The sequence below is a fragment of the Colobus angolensis genome, unplaced genomic scaffold (assembly GCF_000951035.1).
Source record: "Colobus angolensis palliatus isolate OR3802 unplaced genomic scaffold, Cang.pa_1.0 Scaffold390, whole genome shotgun sequence".
Classification (NCBI taxonomy): Eukaryota; Metazoa; Chordata; class Mammalia; order Primates; family Cercopithecidae; genus Colobus; species Colobus angolensis.
In genome coordinates this window covers 963420-983088 of record NW_012117266.1, presented here as the reverse complement: position 1 = coordinate 983088, position 19669 = coordinate 963420, and the positions used below count along the sequence as shown (strand labels likewise).

The 19669-nt window shown below is 44.5% G+C and overlaps 1 protein-coding gene across 2 annotated transcripts in view; it reads right to left on the bottom strand.

Annotated features, from left to right (window-relative positions):
- Positions 1–6605: 6605 nt before the first annotated feature.
- Positions 6606–19669, bottom strand: part of TIAM1 (T-cell lymphoma invasion and metastasis 1) — a 357887-nt gene continuing 344823 nt past the window's right edge. For both annotated transcript variants that reach the window (XM_011954980.1, XM_011954981.1), the window contains exons 24-28: positions 19316–19374; positions 18635–18737; positions 15194–15281; positions 12986–13158; positions 6606–9029 (exon numbers count right to left, since the gene is read on the bottom strand). In XM_011954980.1, coding sequence (XP_011810370.1) covers positions 8560–9029; positions 12986–13158; positions 15194–15281; positions 18635–18737; positions 19316–19374 — 893 coding nt within the window. In that variant the 3' untranslated portion in view covers positions 6606–8559. The remainder of the gene's footprint in view (positions 9030–12985; positions 13159–15193; positions 15282–18634; positions 18738–19315; positions 19375–19669) is intronic.

Sequence of the window (19669 nt, the reverse complement as noted above, 5' to 3'; positions counted from 1 at the left end):
CTGGAAATAATCTCTTAATGAAATGGATATTTTTATTTTTCAATTAGTTCATGTATCCATTCAGTGGTTCTTATTTTTAGCTAGGCAGAGTTGTGCATCAATTCTATTTATATATATACACATATATATGGAGAGAGAGAGTTTGTGTGTGTGTGTGTGTATATATATATATATAGAGAGAGAGACATAAAAATATCAAATATAAAGAGTAAAACTTCACTGGAAATAATCTCTTAATGAAATGGATATTTTTATTTTTCAATTAGTTCATGTATCCATTCAGTGGTTCTTATTTTTAGCTAGGCAGAGTTGTGCATCAATTCTATTTCTATTTTTCATTTTTGTAGCTGCAAGCACAGAAAAGCCTTGTTTGAAGACTACTGGGAGTGAAAGGAGTTTAATTACGGCAGTTTTATGTGTCACTCAATTCTCTGACCTCTTGAATTATCTGCACCGAATCAGAGATATCATCTACAATTAATGATTTATCACCTGATGACTTGATTAGGTCCTTCTTCAAACTGATTAGGAGCAAATAATTAGAAACCATCTGACTTACTGAAGGATTAGTTCCCTGGTTGGTGGTGTCATTTACTTTCTGAACACGCCATTTCTCTGTGACCATGTTTGGTATCCCAGAGGTTCTTCCCCCTAAGTACAATCCAGGACAGCTGAGAGGAGTCTCTCTCTCTCTCTTTTTTTTTTTTTTAATAAAATGGGAGCAAGATGACTGTGAAAAGGGAGGGAGGGAAGACTGTGCACTTTTGCACAAGCACATTCCCAGGCAGATCAGTTTTAGGAAAGGGCATTTGACACTGAGTATCTAGATATGGATTCCCCTTAAACCATCTGCATCCTGGAACCCTTGGATGGAACCCTTGGAAAGTCACATTTTGGTTCAAGGATCATTGCTCTTTTGGGTCCGATGCACCTTACTCCAGCTGGTGGCGAGAAACTCCCTGAGACTTTAAAGTTTAATAGGAGACCTGCCAGTCATTGTCTGTTTCCCTGATCTTCCACAAAAACGCATCTTTTATGCAAGGGCTTTTAGCAAAAGGTATGAAGATTTGTTTCAAGTGAATGACACTCCATCCCTACCTTGACTTTCTATCCATTCCCCAAATTAACCAGCTCTGCTCCTGGGGCCATTGCCACTTTCCCATCTGCTGGAGGTAGGAGTGAATTATAACATTATGGTCGCTTAAGCCACAACCTAGTCCGGTGACATCACTGGTCCAACTATTAAGTCTACTCAAACCTTAACAACAACAACAAAAAAAGTCAATAAATGCTTATTCCTCAAAATGGCCATGTCTGTCACATAAAACTGATTTTATCAGTATCGTAAAAACCTCAACCTTCATTTAAATCTGCAGGCAACACATCAGACAGCATGTATGAGGCGGGGGAATATTTAAAATCTCTGAAACTTTGAAGGGAAGTGCATGGATGCTATTCCTATCACCAGAAACCCCCAACACCCTGAAGACTGACAGTAAAACTGGGATTACACGCATGAGCCACTGCACCCAGCCAATCCCTTGTCATTTTTAATCCCAAGGGACCACCTGTAATCACAGCACTTTGGGAGGCCAAGGTGGGTGGATCACCTGAGGTCGGGAGATCGAGACCATCCTGGCCAACATGGTGAAACGCCGTCTCTACTAAAATACAAAAAAATTTGCTGGGACTGGTGGCACACACCTGTAGTCCCAGCTACTCAGGAGGCTGAGGCAGGGGGGGAATCGCTTGAACCCAGGTGGCAGAGGTTGCAGTGAACCGAGATCACGTCATTGCACTCTAGCCTGGTGACAGAGCGAGACTCCGTCTCAAAACAAAACAAAAAACTGAGTGTGAACAGAGAAAGGAAGACAGGAGTGGGAGAAGGCCCAGCTCACCAAGCATATCCAGCTATGAAATAATCGAAATACAAACTCAGGTGGAAAAGCCATTTCTGTGACAAAGTGGAGACATGAGACAGGAAGTAGGATCTTGACATCTCACCAGAAGACAAACAGGAATACAGCATCCTAGAATTTAGAAATGGCCATCAGGATTTAAAATGTATATAAATGTACACAAAGCTACCTCTTCAGTATTCCCTCAGGAAGCAACTGGACCAATGCACAGAAATACGCAATACGGGTGTTCATCGTATTTTCTTAATAACAAAACCCCTGGAATCCTTAGTGCCCATTGGTTATTGGTTATGTAAATTATGGTGAACTATGACCATTATGATGGATGTGACCATGTCTTACAGTGATGCAGACCTTTTTAGAATGTCATGAAAATGTCTACAACTTGTATCATTAAGAGTAAAAATCATGTTAACAAAACAGTATGTTAATAAAATATAAACTCATTTTCAAGTGTGCGTATGCATGCACAACCCATGCCTATATTCAACAAACCCATCAAGGACAATCAAACGTTACTGTCTTGATTGAAAGTGAGGGGCCTATAATTAGCCAACCATTTATGTTTAAAATACAAGGTAAGGGCACCAGGCAGAACACACAAGCACAGAGCTGAGCAGAACAGAACACAGGACATCCTGTAACCAAATCATTCTTGGGAGCAGCCCAGGAAGCCCCGGGTGGTGTTCAAGAAAAGAAACTAAATATTGAAGCAAAAATGATGACACTGGTGCCCAGAAAGGTGAAAGCAATTCCACCAGGGCCTCACGGGCTAAAAAAATCTAACTTCGGCTTGACTTGGGTATGAAGTATTTTGAAGAACAAGGAAAAAGAAATTCTGAAGGATTATGTGATTCCTGAATTTAAAAAAAATATTGGGGACCCTGGATTTGGGATTTTTAAAAGTGTCATACCTCCCTGACCTGAGGGCAGTTGACTGTACAGAAAGTGCACGATATGCACATTAGTCTAAATCCCTTTTTATTTTTTTTGAGACGGAGTCTCGCTCTGCCGCCCAGGCTGGAGTGCAGTGGCGTGATCTCGGCTCACTGCAACCTCCGCCTCCAGGTTCAAGCAATTCTCTGCCTCAGCCTCCTGAGTAGCTGGGATTACAGGCAAGTGCCATCATGCCCGGCTAATTTTTGTATTTTTAGTAGAGACGGGGTTCCACCATCTTGGCCAAGCTGGTCTCGAACTCCTGACCTTGTGATCCACCTGCCTCAGCCTCCCAAAGTGCTGGGATTACACGCATGAGCCACTGCACCCAGCCAATCCCTTGTCATTTTTAATCCCAAGGGACCGCCTGTAATCACAGCACTTTGGGAGGCCAAGGTGGGTGGATCACCTGAGGTCAGGAGTTCGAGACCAGCCTGGCCAACATGGTGAAACCCTGTCTCTATCAAAATGTACAAAAATTAGCCAGGCATGTGATCCTAGCTACTTGGGAGGCTGAGGCAGGGAGAACTGCTTGAACCTGGGAGGTGGAGGTTGCAGTGAGCCGAGATCGCACCACTGCACTCCAACCTGGGTGACAGAGTGAGAAGAAAGAGAGATACAGAGACAGAGAGAGATCCCAAGTGACTAGACAACAGCAGAGGATCCGCTGCACACAAGTTAGAAGCCGTCAGCCCCGTTTGACAGCAGTGACATGAAGATGTGCATGAGTCACATCTCACTCAGGAACATGGTCGAGGTGGTGGACTCAGTGACAGTAGAAATTGACTTACTAAAACAGTAGAATGTATAGGCTGAAGGTTGCTTCATCATGTAGAAAGAATAGACCAGAATAAACTCCTTGTTGATGAATGAGGGTTTCTATGGAATGCATTCTATTGGTATATGGTGGGGGTGAGGAGGCATATGACAGGCAGAAGAATGGAAACAAGGAACATGACCTGGGAGGGTTTCTACCTCTACACTGTTCAGCAGAAGGCAGTATCCTGCCAACAGTATCCATCCTCCATGTGTTTACAGAAGCCTTACACGTTCATGATTTGTATTCTGAGTATTCTTTTTTCCTTCTTCCAACAATGACTTCCTTTAGAGAAGCCTAGGGGGATTGTGACAACACATTTTTTTTTTTTTTTCAGATGGAGTCTCACTCTGTCGCCCAGGCTGGAGTGTTCCTGGAGCCATTACTACTGTCCTGTCTGCTGGAGTTGAGGAGTGACAGGACACTGGAGTGCAGTGCGGCAATCTCAGCTCACTGCAGTCCCACCTCCCGGGTTCAAGCGATTCTCCTGCCTCAGCCTCCCAAGTTGCTGGAATTACAGATGTGTGCCACCACGCCCGACTAACTTTTGTATTTTTAGTCAAGATGGGATTTCACCATGTTGGCCAGGCTGATCTCGAACTCCTGACCTCAAGTGATCCATCCGCCTCGGACCCCCAAAGTGCTGGGATTACAGGTGCGAGCCACTGCACCCGGCCGTTGACACTACAATTTTGATCTCACACATTCTCTATGTAAGTGGCTGAGTATTTTGAGTATTTCTTTCTCTCCTTGTATTTGCACAACTTCCCCACAACCTGCTCAACACCTCCCTTCTAAGGCACTAGTCACAGAAGTTCCCTATCCTGGAATAGGTTTGTGCCAAAAAGCAGAATTGCCTATAAAACTTGGGTATCAACAAGCTTGCCAAAAAAAACACAAGGGCTCCCCCATGCAACGCAGCTTCTCTGTCCTCATCACCGTAACCACCCACACACAGAAAAGGCAATAGCCAGCAGGGCACGATGGCTCATGCCTGTAATCCCAGCACTCTGGGCGGCCGAGGTGGGTGGATCACGAGGTCAGGCGTTCGAGACCAGCCTGACCAACACCGTGAAACCCCGTCTCTACTAAAAATACAAAACAAAATTAGCTGGGCATGGTGGCGGGCGCCTGTTATCCTAGCTACTCAGGAGGCTGAGGCAGGAGAATCCCTTGAACCTGGGAGGCGAAGGTTGCAGTGAGCCGAGACCATGCCACTGCACTTCACCCTGGGCGACAGTGCGAGACTCCCTCTCAAACAAAAACGGCACTAGCCCCTGGCTGGGGATACAGGCAGGAGAGTTCTGTGGAAGCGGATGGACCAGAACTTGGGCAAAGCATCCTCGCAACGTCCCAGAGAGGAGATAGAATGCCGGGGACCAGGCTGCAGACGTGTCCTGGGTGAGCAGAAGGATACACTAGAGAGTATCCTTATATATATATATATATATATATACACACGTGAAGGAGCCCGTGGATGGATAAGGATGCTGGTAACTGCTATAGTTATCTTTGCAGAAGGGAGCACCTTGCCCCCAAACCTCACGAACAGAAAGGGAGAGGAAAACTGAGGATGTGTTCTGCCAGCCTGGTGGGAGATGAGCCTGAAAACAAACGAAACTAGTGGGGAAAGGTATGATTGTTCCTCTACAGTCGACTTTGAGCACTCATTTCCTCTGCACACAGAGACTCAGCTATTGCTGAGGAAAGCAGCCCAAACTGCTAAATCTCATTTACACCAGAGTTCTAACTGCTGGAAGAACTTCATGGAGCAGGTGTTAAAGCTGGCTTCAGTCATCCCCCAAGACGGATGCATTGGCTACAGAAAGAAATCTTGTATCTTACAGATGTACATATTGTTGCTGTAATGCCTGAATATATTTAAAATAAAGAGGGATGTGCTCCAAATCGCTGCTCAACATCAAAATGTTTGGAGGCCACCAAATGAATGTGACTCAAACATGAACATGGATGAATCATCAGAGGATCCCGTTACGATGGAAGTTCTGGTTTAGTGCCTCTGGGTGGGGCCCAAGTTTCTGCATTTTTCTTTTCTGAGACAGGGTCTCTCTCTGCTACCCAGGCTGGAGTACAATAATGTGATCACAGTTCACTGCAAGCCTCAAATTCCTGAGCTCAAGCAATCTTCCCACCTCAGCCTCCTGAGTAGCTGGGACTAAAGGTGTGAACCACTACGACTAGCTAAGTATTTTATTTTTCATAGAGATGGGATCTCACTATGTTGCCCAGGCTGGTCTCGAACTTCTAGCCTCAAGTGCTCCTCCTGCCTCCCAGTTTTTTGCACTTCCAACAAGCTCCCAGCGACATTATGACGCTGTTGGTGTCAGGACCTCCACTGCGAGGAGCAAGTAGCTACACCACAGGGCTCGCCATGCGCCAGGGAGAGGCTCTTCTAGAGACAGGAGACAATGTTTTCACCGAGGGCAGGGATGGATGGGGTCACGTTGACGGGTAAGGTTTGTAAGGGACTCAGAAGGGTCAGATCTGGGGACTCTGACGGGAAGAGAAAGGCAGCCCAAGACACTATTTACCTTGTTTTGTGATTCTGTGAAAGGCTCAGGCAGTGGATCCCCGGCGATAAAATGTGGAGTGATTCAAGAGCTCAGTCAGGCCGGTCGGAGCTCTGCACTTCACCCCAATATTTTCATGGGAATCCCCCAGCCTGCTCCCATTGGGATAGGCAGGAGACTGGAAAAGAAACAGTACCCAATAGGGGTAACGGTTAGGTCAAGATGCCAAGCAACTGTAATGCACCTGTTTTTCTGCTAAAGCTTCAAGCACTACCACAACAGCGTTCTCCTGATGATCACGTTACTTCACCAAATGGCATTCCCAGGGATCTTCTCCCACCGCCTCTCTCCCGCCAACAATTCATACTCATCCTCCCATCCAAAAAGGCATAGAACCGCCCAGACACTTTTCAGTATTTTTATTGTTTGACAAGCATCGACAACGTTCCATTCATAGACCTAAAAACATAAAAATAGACCTTCTTTCAGCTTATAAAAGAAATATATAAGAACTTTTGACATAGACACGTCATGACCTTATGTACAAGAGACAATGGCACCCTCTCCAAGCACCAGACTTCCGAGTGTTTTCAGATGGATGTGTTGCACTGGAACCAGTAAATGCGACGATTAGAAGCCTCTGCTTCCGTTTTCCATCTGGATGCGATCGAACCGGAGATGATATGGAAAAATGCAGTGGTACAAAGGGTATAGAAACCATTCTAAAGCTTTTTAAGAAAACCAGAAGATATAGCAAAAATTTAATAGAATAAAACTTTCAAAAGATCAAGCTCGAAGCCCTGGAAACCCGAAAGGCAGGGGGACGGGGATACAGGGTGGGAACGCAGGAAAAGCAGGCAGAGGCACAAGAGCATGATGTACTGAACTCTCTATTGTCTGGAAATATAAAGTCATAACTGATTTTTATAAAATATAACTCCTAAAGCTACTATAAAATTCAGGTCTAAAGTACCTACTGATGTGTCAAACACCAAATAGATATTTTCCCCAAAAAGAAAGTTTTCATAGTATTTTAAACCCTTCTTAGGAAGTGGACATTGTGACATGGGAAAAGAAAAAGCTATAAACCGTTTTAAAAAAAAAAAAAAAAAATTGAAAGTGCTATAACTTGTTTTTCTTCTTAGTATTTGGATATCTGTTTAGACCATTAATGTGTTGAGCATGTTTACCCTGTTTCGTTGGCATGAAGAAAGTGTTCAACACGAGAAGTTTTTAAAGAGGCTGTTCTGTTTCAAGGTTTGGTTATGAACTGTGAGGGAAGGGGAAGGTAATCTATGGATGAAGATGCAATTTTAATGGAAAAACCAATGATCACCATGGCAACCCCATGAGAAGGAGGCTCCCCTCCCTGCCATGTGCAACAGACACACACACACCCTGCCCACCTGGGTGTCATGTTTAATCCAACCAAACTCCCAGCTCAAATACAGATTCAAACATTAAAAAGGAAAAAAAAAAATCCGCTTCTTGGAAGAAAAGTATATCCTTAGCATGAGCTTGTTGGCCTTTCATATATAAATATAAAACCACCACACCTCACTCTCTCTGTAAAAGGTTATATCCTCATTTTTTAGGCTCAGGGTTACACTAACACTGTAAAATCCTCATTTATTTGTGCCCCTGTATCTCAGGTAAAATACAAAAAATAGTGTTTCTTCTTTCTCTCAAGCGATAAATTTGGATCTCTTTTCAAAGAGTTTGGCATCTCTATAATTCTATGCAAAACTAGAGCTTCCGAACATGGACACAGAGTAAGACCAGCTATAGACCAAAACAGGAAGGAAAAAAAAAAGGCTCATTGAAACATGAATTGCCACCCTTTCCTCACACATTCTTAAAATACACAGAGATTCTGAGACATGGAAGAGGGAAGGGTACAGTCGGAACACTGCAAGCTGTACACATTTCATTTCATTTTGTGTTTGAAAGAGGTTTCCCTAACTAGGGACTGATTTCAGATAGAAGGATCGTGTGTGTGCTACTATCCCTTAAATTAATCTGCTGTACATCTGTTAACTCCTGGGGGTGATCTGCTTTCCAGTGCTATAGAATCTTTTTTAATTGTTCAGGCCCTGATTAACTGAGAATAAATAAAAGCCCTTAATAATATACAGAAGATAGGACTCAAGCTTATTTGGGATTCTGAGGAATTCTTTCTGATGTTGTTGAAAATGACAAAGTTGGGTGGCTACATGGCTTCAGAACCAAGTCAGCTGCCAAAACCGTGTGTGCAAGAGCGCGGCCTAAGGGGACATTCTTGTCGACGGTACAGGAGGGTGGGCAGAGTGAGGGCAGAAAGTATCTACACACATTCTCTACGGGGCAGGTGACACAGTCAGATCTCAGTGTTCAGTTTCCTGGAGGGGGCAAAGTCTTCGCGCCTAACCCAAATGACCTCCTCACTTGTGCTCTCCAGGCCTCCATTGGTCCCCGACAGGGCAGCTTGCTTCTTGAGCTGCGCCATGCGGGACGCGTGACTATCCAGGCTTTTCCGGCCTCTTTCCCGCTGACTGATGGAGGCAGCCTGAAGCCGCTCCTGCAGGTCTCTGTCCACTGAGGCGCCCTTCACGGACTCACAGAACTCATCATCGTCACTGAGGATGTCTGTCTCCTTGATGTCATCTTGCTCCTCATACTGAGCAAGATCAAACTGCTCCTCTACCCATCGGTCAGTGTCCCCACCACCGGGGGGCTGCTGGGACTCTTTCTCCGGGCTGCTTGCGGAGACGGCATCAGAATCAATGGTAAACCTGTTTCGAGCCAGCCGCCGCCTTCTCCTCCCAAGAGACTTGCTTGGGGCAGACACTGCACACACACACAAAAATATAAAAATAAAACCCCCACATGCTTTACGTGAGATGAAAATCCAGAAAGCAAAGGACAGGAGAAAATAAAAACCGAAACGGTATGCACTGAATGCCTTGATGTCTTTTGGGGCTTACAGTCTAGATTTCACCGGTCTGTCTCGGAGCATTTACCTTGTCCAGGTATCTGGACTTAGAAGATGTTCTAGCAACTGATGGAAGGGCAAGGGGGAACCGGGGCACACAGCAGAGGTTGTAGGTTATGAGCAAAGGGGCACTCAACTCCCGGGGAAATAATCTACTATTCCAACCTGTGCCCCTCAGAGATGGGTAACCTAGACCACAGCTGCTCTCAAGTAGACAGACCACTGATTTGGGGATGAGTTAGTGAGTTAATGGCCTCAATCCTGGTCATGTCCCATGGTCCAGTGCTATGAAGATCCCCAGGGCTGTCCCAGGGTTGTTTAGCTGGAATAGGTTTTTAGTAAGGGTGGGGGTGCATCTATGGTTTTGCTGTCTTTGTAGAAAATGCATCAAGGAGGCAGAAGCACCGGTCTAAGTTACTTGTTTTCTGGGAACTTGAACGTAACACTTCTTGGGATCTGCAGTTAGATGAAGGGCACCACATCCCTCTTAGAGAGCCTATGAAGAAAGAGTGGCTCTCAAAGACATGGAATCTTCAGTTATTTCCCTGTCTTCTTTCTGACGAAGTCCCACATCAGGTAGGAGGCTAAGCAAATGTGAGCCTTAGTCTCCCCCAATTACAGTCTGTGTATCGCTCACTCTTCTACAAAGCAATTAACGTATCAGTGCCTCAGTGGAATGAGAAATAAAAAACCGATGATACGCAAGCAGTTGGATCAACAAAGTGCTGTATAAAGTGACTACCAGTTAAGAAAACTTCATTCTTTCACCTACTGCCCTCTAGGAAGCCAGAATTAAAAACAAGCAAACAAAAGACACCATCCAATCAAGCCAACAATCCCATCACACGCCTACACGAGACGGTTCACAGGGAAGGCTGCTGCTTCTCCCTCGAGAGTGAAGCGGCTGTTGCATTAGACACGAAAAGGTGAAATGCAACACGGGCTTTCCAGTGGAGGGGAAGAGTCTCAAAGCCAACTGGGAGCTGCTTTCCTGAAACCTAAGCCCCAGAAACCATCTAACTGCTTCCGTGCTACTAGAAGATGCCTTGTGTCTCAGTTACTGCCAAACGCAGCCTTGACTTCAAGCCCAGCAGGCGCAAGGTTAGAGAGGTCAACGAGGAGCTGAATTGGCTCCCACTGCAGCCACACTCTGCCTCAGACCCCTGCGTGTCCATCACTATTCCTGAGAGTTCTGCCATCTAAAACCATGGAACAAATGGACACTACTGTTGGTTGAGGATGGGAATAAAAGCCATTTCCAGGCAAAATGGAAAAAGGGAATAGAAAAGAGGAGAAAAACAAAAAACAAAAAAAAACACCGACCTCTATTGAGAAGAGACAAAAAATTCTTTTCACTTTTATCTCAGCACCAGCAAAACACAGCATCCCTCTCTCCAATCACTACATTAGAACTACCCCATCTCAAAGCTACTGGAAACATTTGTTAATGATTTGCATGCTGAAGTATCTAGGGGTAAAGTGTGTTAATGTCTACATCTTTGAAATGTGTCAAAAATAAGAAGAGGTGACAAATGATAGATGGATTCTAATAGATGAGTGATAATGAGAATATAGAAAAGTATAGAATATACATGGTAGGTAGGAATTCTTTCAGCTCTTCTGTAAGTTCTGCTTGGCTAGGATAGTAAAGCACGTTAGGCGTAATATGGAAGCAGAGTATTTGGTTTTACTATCCTAGCCAAACAGAACAGAGGGAGAAATAAACTAGCTGGGTATTCAGGACAAAGCAAAATGAAGCATGAGTATCTGTTCCTAGTATGCTTAAGAACCTGGCTACCGTTACTGGGTACTTCCCAGTCTTTTAGGGATGCAATCTTTGACTATTTCCAGTGTTCACTGTTAAGACTGCCAGTAGAACTGCTGTGCTGTTCTACTCAGGTACCATTTTAAACTCCTCTAACATGAAGATTCTGAGGATAGTGAGATGCCTCCAAAGCAAAGTGATACAGACTTTCTTCAGCCAAAAATGAGTCATCAGGCAGAAAAATCTCTCAATCAGCTAAATCCAAAGGCAATGACATCAAGGCTTTCTCTTGGTAATCATGATGATGGATGATGGTGTTAAATTGTGGGCTGGTTTTGTTTTCTTTCCGAATGGATCTCAGCAGGAAAACTGAGTGACAGCCTAACCATGCTTAGTTTCAAAGTAAATGCAGCCCTGATTTTAGGTTCATTGATTAACAACCGAAACAGGTGAGTTCCCTGAGGTTGAGACACGTATTTCCAAACCTTTTTAAACATTTCCCTAGCAAACAAGAGGGGCAGAGAAGACAAATCCAAGATAAAAATCTCTCAAGTGAGTTATAAAGGACCAATAAACTATTCTTCCATGGGGACCCCATGAGAAACTGTGCATATGGATGTATGCAAGACTCTTAGGATACCTCAGAAAACTTAGCAAAGTGCTGGGTGTTCACTGCACTAAGCTTTCAATAAATACTTATCAACTGATTGGAGAAGAGGTTTACAGTAACTAGTCCCTGAACATTAGTTAAATTTAAGGTTCTTTTTTTTTTTTTGAGACGGAGTCTCGCTCTATCGCCCAGGCTGGAGTGCAGTGACCGGATCTCAGCTCACTGCAAGCTCTTCCTCCTGGGTTTATGCCATTCTCCTGCCTCAGCCTCCCGAGTAGCTGGGACTACAGGCGCCCGCCACCTCGCCCGGCTAGTTTTTTGTATTTTTTTAGTAGAGACAGTGTTTCACCGGGTTAGCCAGGATGGTCTCGATCTCCTGACCTCGTGATCCGCCCGTCTCGGCCTCCCAAAGTGCTGGGATTACAGGCTTGAGCCACCGCGCCCGGCCAAATTTAAGGTTCTTAAAGAATGTAATATCCCACGTCAAGCCAGGTAGGTTTTGTCTATGAAAACCTTCAGGCATTCATACTTCTGTCCATGCCTCTTCAATAGGTAGAATGGTAATGGGGACAAAGGCCAGAAACTTTTCTGGCAAGTGCAAAGGGGGCCTCTTTTAATGAAATCTTCCCTGCAAAATTCTAGGCTGCCTCTTCAGAAAGTTTTGACAATAATGTTAGTATCTTGATGTCATTAAGTCCCTAAGTATTAAAACAGCTTTATCCCTAGATAAATTTTGCTACCATTTACGGGTGGTAGTATTTATTTTACTTCTTCACTGCTCCACCGTAATGGATTAAGTCCTACAAGAATATTTATGCTAGGGCCATTTAAACTCTAGATTCTTGTTTCCAAGAATAGTTCGAGGCTTCCCCAAATTAACACGGAGACTAAAAATAAAGTTGCAGGCACAAGGCCAGGATAAAAACTGGAAGTGTCATGTGGGCTACCAAACCTAGGATCCTTACTACTGAGAGCAGTCATTGCTGTGCTGCCAGACCGTGAAGCCACCATGTTCTCAGAACAGAGGGCTGTGACCTTGCTGAAATGTGACACACGGCTTTCTGCTAGACAAAGCTGGCTGTCATGCAAAGCAGCGACTCTCATTCTGCAAGCAGGCTGAGACAGCCTCTCCAGAAAGAGGAGGTGTCTGCATCCCGGCTTGGCAAATGAGAGAGGAGCTCACCAGCCAAAAGGAGAAGGGAGGCAAAGGGAAGGCTCGAGGGAGGACAAGAGGAATGTAGATATAGGGCGGATCCCCAGGAGCCACCAGGAAGGAGGCAAGGGCAAGGAACCTCACACCAGGGAAGAACTGTCCTCCTCCATCAGTCCCTACCAGACCACACCTCACCCCCACTCAACAAGGAGGTCAAGCTCACTGGAGTTCTACTGCGGAGTGGGGGTGACGGGAATCTTGAACGTCTGAAGCCCCACAGTACCTGCCCTGCTCATGGCCGGCCTGGCCCCCTTCAGTGCACACAATCTTTTCCCTCCAAAAGGGACATATTGCTGGGATGAGGGAAGGCTCTCGGTTTTGAGGAGCTGTCTTCTGTGCTTATCGCGCAGGATTGAATGCACGGCCTTCAGGAAATCCTTTCGGCTCTCTGGGGAGCTAGGAAAAGATTTACAGATGTTAGAGAACCAGGGCTTAACACATGGGGAACTTCTAAGGTTAGCAGGTGCAACCAAACAAATATCCCTTAGGGCCAAAGGCTAAAGACTGAGGCCTTGACTCCAATTTCTATGCTGAGTGGTGATTTCACAGCCAGGGAGAAAGAGCACATAACTCTTTCCCCTTCAAGCTTTGTGATCCATCTCCTGCCGTTGATGTGGGGCAGAGCAGCCCATTAACGAACAGATCTCAGTGGGAGTTTGTACCACGAAGCTGCCAAATTCTGCTCCTGGCACTTAAGGCAGAGCTTTTCATTGTAAAATGCTTTTGAGGGCAAATAAACCACAAGATTCTTGCGGCTCTGCAGAGAGCACCCAAAGGCTGATGTCTCAACGTTCCTAATGTCCTCTAGAGCTGAGCTCCCTCCTGGTAAATATCAACGATTCCCATGACAGATTTCAACATGTATATATTAAGGCTGTAAAGAACTATCAAATCTTCCCAAGTCCCAATTCCCATGGTTTAAAAAAAAAAAAAAAAGTGCTTCCTAGGTGAGAGTTATTTTTCTTGTTATATTCCCAATATTTTTACCCAGGTAAGTTTCATCTGGTATTCCTTATTAACAATACACATGGCATCCGTGTAAGCAGGCTTACTAAACCCCACGGACCTTACCAACAAAATCACAAACAGATGAGCCAAAATAGACAGTAAAGGTGGTGCTCAAACCCCATGAGGTTATACAAACAACATTTCACTTGTAGTCCTGACAGCTTCCTGGGGATCTGCCCTTTGTGGACCTCTGTCACCCAACAGAGAGAGCTGATGTAGCAACACAAAACATGGGTTTTGAGGTTAAACCCACCATTCATTTTCTTTTTGTTTCTTTTTTTGAGACAGAGTCTTTCTCTGTCGCCCAGGCTGGAGTGCAGTGGTATGATCTTGGCTCACTGCAACCTCTAGCCTCCCAGGTTCAAGTGATTCTCCTGCTTCAGCCTCCCAAGCAGCTGGGATTACAGGCGCCTGCCACCACGCCTGGCTAATTTTTGTATTTTTAGTGGAGACAGGGTTTCACCATGTTGGCCAGGCTGGCTTCAAACTCCTGACCTCAAGTGATCTGTCTGCCTTGCTGGGATTACAGGTGTGAGCCACCATGCCCGGCACCAGCGTTCATTTTCTCTAAGGCCTTAGGCAAAGTACCATCTCTAAGCCTTGCTTCCCCATTTGTAAACTGGAGTAAGAATAGTACTAGGCTGATGCAAAAAATAACTGCAGTGTTTTCCATTAAAATTAGTGGCACTTTTAATTACTTATAATGGTAAAAACTGCAGTTTCTTTTTGTACCAACCTAATACCTTGGTCTGACTAAACGAAATAATGAATGTAAGGTGTTTAGCAAAGTTCATGCTTGGTAAAGGTACCTTCTTACCATACTAACATTATAAAATATTGCTACTAATCATACAATATTGATTCTATTGTCTTTTGTAGATAATCCATAGTATATTGGCACTCACTGTGTGAGGTACTGGGTAATTTACTGAGTAGATCACTGAGTGTCTATGATTCAATTAAAGCATGATTCAATATGGGCACACTTAAAGCCAAATATATTAAATGCCATCTGTTGGGGTCATCCATCTTATATTTTTAGAAAAATAAAAGAATAGGTTGCGTATGGGAGAAGACCTCAAATTCTCATGGGGGAGGGAGAGAAGAGAAGGAAAGGAAGAAAGAGGGTGGCAGGTAGAAGAACAACAACAAGAAGTAAGTAGAAGCCCACATGAGCCCAGCTTCCCCCCAAGACGTGCAGCTGATCAACACAGGGCGGCCTCCCTACGCGCTCCAAATGATCAGGAATCCTGATGACACCTTCACACGCTGTCACCTCCCCCCAGCTGACTCTCCGTTTACTGCATCTCAGCGATGTTACAGTACAAGCAATGTACCAAACACCAGAATACAACATAAGACACCAAATCATTCCAATCTGTAGAAATGTCATCGCGGCCTCGACTCCCAGGCCCAGGCTCACCTGCAGCACAAGTGGAAGGCCCTCTCCGGCCTCCCTTCAGACTCGGATTTGACATGGACAATTTCACACACGGCATTTGCGTCTGCGTCTAAAGAAATTAAAACAACAGTGAATCAGGGTATGTTTCTAATGGATTTATTTACATGTTTACAAAAGCATTTTCCAGCTGTGATAGAGAATTAATAATGCAGAAATGTACAAGATCAAAGATATTTTCCTACTATTCCACGATCTAAAGAGATGAAGCGACTGAAAGCTTAATGGATGCTAAGAAGAGAACCCACTCGGAAAATTTCCAGTTGGTAAAATCTTCTAGATGGTCTAAAAGGCCAGTCAATCATACTGACTGAACTCACTTTTTTTTTTTTTTTGAGATGGGGTCTTGCTCTGTCATCCAGGCTGGAGTGCAGTGGCACGATCTCAGCTCACTGCAACCTCTGCCTCCTGGGTTCAAGCGATTCTCCTGCCTCAGCTTCCTGAGTAGCTGGATGTGCACCACCATGCCTGGCTAATTTTTGTATTTTTGGTAGAGACAGGGTTTCACCATGTTGGTCAGGCTGGTCTCAAACTCCTGACCTCATGATCCACACGCCTCAGCCTCCCAAAGTGCTGGGATTACAGGCATGAGCCACCACGCCCGGCCTGAACTCACTCTTTCAGCCATGCAGTCTGTTTAACTGAACTGTGCATTTCAATTAAATGATTAGTTGTTTTGGCAACAGTTGGATTAAATGGAGCCAAAGCCTCCTAGGCAGATTTCATCTGGCCAGTGATATGACAGGTAAGCCCTTGCTGTCTGTTAAGGGAGCCTTCCCCCAGGTGGCTGGGCCTAAAGCCCTGGAGACCTAATGGGGTTTCTCGCCCCCAGCCCACCCCTGCAGCCTACTTTGAACACAGCAGAAATGGTATGCCAAGAAAGTAAGGAACAATTTTAAAATAATTTGGAAGCTCTATAGTGCCTATAATGGCATAGTACTTTAGGTCACGAATAAAGTGTTTGTGAAAGGAACATTCACTGCAGACATTCAGGCTATACACTGTGAAGTCTCACTTTTATCCAGTGGCTCAGAACCCTGGTCACAAACCCTCACTGCGGTTGCATGATTTAACCCTAACCAGAATCTATCTGCAAAAAAATTTTAAAAACTTTCCGAACTAAGATAAAAACCTAGAAATTTCACATTCTGATTCTCAAATCCACTAGAGTGGATTTCATAATGAAAAAACATCTTGACAAGTCTTTGTAACTCAAGTAAAATAAGCTTTTATCTTGATGGTTTTAAACTTGACTTGAATGAAAACTAGAGAGTGAGAATGGAACGTCGTATTACAAAGATGGTATTGTCTTCAAAATTTGAAGTCTTTATGTGTTTACTCCTCAATGCAGGCGAAATTCCTGGCTTGGAAGCTGTCAGTCTACAGAAATAAACTTTCCCGGCCAGGCGCGGTGGCTCAAGCCTGTAATCCCAGCACTTTGGGAGGCCGAGATGGGCGGATCACGAGGTCAGGAGATCGAGACCATCCTGGCTAACACGGTGAAACCTCGTCTCTACTAAAAATACAAAAACTAGCCGGGCGAGGTGGCGGGCGCCTGTAGTCCCAGCTACACGGGAGGCTGAGGCAGGAGAATGGCGTGAACCCGGGAGGCGGAGCTTGCAGTGAGCCGAGACTGCGCCACTGCACTCCAGCCCAGGCGACAGAGCGAGACTCTGCCTCAAAAAAAAAAAAAAAAAGAAATAAACTTTCCCATTTGTAAACCTGGCACGAGGAAACAAAGGAACTAGATAATTCACAACCTACAATTCTAAAGTAAGACTTTAGTATTTAACTGCTCAAACCTCAAAATGCTATTTGTAGCTGCCCTAGACGCACAACTTACAGGTGCCTGCAAATGCACGTGTAAATCAATTTTGCAAATCACATCGTAAGTAAAAGGGCATCCAGCAAATCACCGCTGGGAGATTAGAGAGAAATCTTCTAAAACAAATAATCATTCCAAATATATTTGCCCTACATGGTTTGTGCAGTGGAGATTTCCTCCTGTAAGGCAGAAAAACTGTGAAGGGAGAAACACCTTTAATTTGGAAGAGTAACTCAAAGTGTGCATAATATGGCAAGAGGTTCTCTTCATGATGTTGGACTAGTGTGAGTTGGTTTTCTAAGGATCAGATCCAGTTTTACCGCTTATGACAAGTGGAAACAAGGAGAGGCTACACAACAGATATTGGATAGTAAGAACTTAATGTGCACCTTAGATGCCAAAAGCCTAACATAGAAATTCACTTGATCACACACCTGCCGGTCTCTACCGCCAGGGCTTTTCTTTACCAAAGCTGTACCTGCTGTTCAAGTGGGACAGAGAATAGGTGTGGATAGAGTGTCCACTTGACTCCCCAGAGATGCTCTTTCCAGGGTGCGCCTGGGAGAGCCACACAGCCCATCCCTCCTCTCGAGAACTTGGCCTCAAATTACGCCCAGGATGGGGAGCTTCTGAGTTACAAAAATATCACTTTTCTTAGTACCCTGCTACTCATGTGTTTAAGGCATCGTCTAATTATATTATCAAGTATACTCACAGCTACCCAACAACTCATTTCACGGCTATGTGGATCATAGAAAAAGAATCAACATTTCAGGCTGGGCGTGGCAGGTCAGGTCTGCAATCCCAGCACTTCGGGAGGCGAAGGCGGGAGGCTTGCTTGAGCCCAGGAGTTCAAGACTACCCTGGGCAAAATAGCAAAACCCCACTTCTACAAAATATTTTAAAAAGTGGCTGGGTGTGTTGGCACACGCCTGTAGTCCCAGGTACTTGGAAAGGATAGCTTGAGCCTAGAAATTTGAGACCACAGTGAGCTACGACAGCACCACTGCTCTCCAGCCTGGGCAACAGAATGAGATCCTGTCTCTAAAACAATTAAAATAAATTTAAAAAAGAATCAACATTCAAAAGCCTTCACACTAATACCAAAGATAAAGATTTGTAATACTTTAGGGAAAAAACATGTGTAGTCAATGCTTTTTAGTGCTTTGCGTGGTATTTTTGGATCTCTCAGTTGAAAGGCAAGGGAGTAGTTCACATGGGCTTTGTCTCACAGTCTCAAGGACTGTTTCAAGAAGCATAGGCTCACTGTACTCAGATGGCACTCGCTCTAGTATTAATGTACAGAATGGAATAACTAGAATCTCTTCCAGGAATTTTGAAGACATAACACATCCATTCACTCAGTTCATTCATTCACTTGGTTCATTCATTCATTCATTCAATATTTAATCAATGGCTGGGTAAATAAGATGCAATAAAGAGACTGAGAGACAAGAGAGTTAAGCACAGGAAGAAAAGAAAAAAAGACAGTAGGAGACCAAGAGTGTGGATTCAAACAAATAATTCCTACACACACCAGAGATAAGTGTGTGAAATACCCAGCACAGGTCAGAGTTTACCTGCACTCGCCAGAGCTCGAACCTGCAGCGCTTCCGTGGGGATCATGTGTCGAAATCTGCAGGGGTCCCAGTCCTCATAAATGGAAAGCCTGTGCGATCCCACCTGCAGGGGAGAAGGAATCAGCTGCGTAAGAAGAATCTAACCTGTCCCGGACCAGTTCCCTGCATTTGCTAAACCAGCGACAGACTCTCACGCAGTAACTCCAGGCGTGCCCAAAGGATCTTCACCCTTACGAGAGCTCCTGTTCATCCAGCAGGGAGTGAGAGGCTGCGGGATAAATTTGTTAAGGGAAGGGTGGGCAAAGAAGTTTGCTAAGCAAACGCAGTGAAGAGAGAGACACACAGGGAAGAGCAGAAAAGGGATCCCAAAACAAGAACAGGGGCAACAGAGAAGGGGAAAAGTAGCATTAGGAAGGTTCTGGGCCATGGCAGACCCAATCAGCAACTGGGTGCAATTGGTTCCAATTCACAAAAATGAGACCAATTCATTTTTGTGCTCTAAACATAAGCCTGCCTGAAAGGAGGGCAGGATGGGTGATCTCAAGCATCCTTAGCAATGCTTAAGAAATAAACAAGATCATAAAAAGGCTCATACTGATAAAATGGTAGAATTATGCACACATAACTGATAAGCAGATAGAGAAATAGTTTCAAACCATGGGGTGACAAAAGAAGTCTTACAAGTTTCTTCTTCTGTTTGGAACCATCTTTATACACAAGGACCACCGCAGTTTTGAAGACTGGAAAAAATAAAATAAAGATAGTTATGGCATGTCATGTGTAGGGTTTTCCTCTTGACATCACTAACTTGTGGTAATAAACACTACAGTTATGAAGAGGATGTCGAGATCCCAGTTAACTGACTCCCACCCACCTTCCATTCATTCATCACATCAGTGAAAATCAAAAGCCTATTGAGACACACAATTTTCCAGGTTCAAAATAAACACAGAAAGCCTACATAAATGGAAATAACCTATGTCCCAAAACACTTTTGGGTAAAATACATTAGGTATGCTATCATTTCAAGGTTAA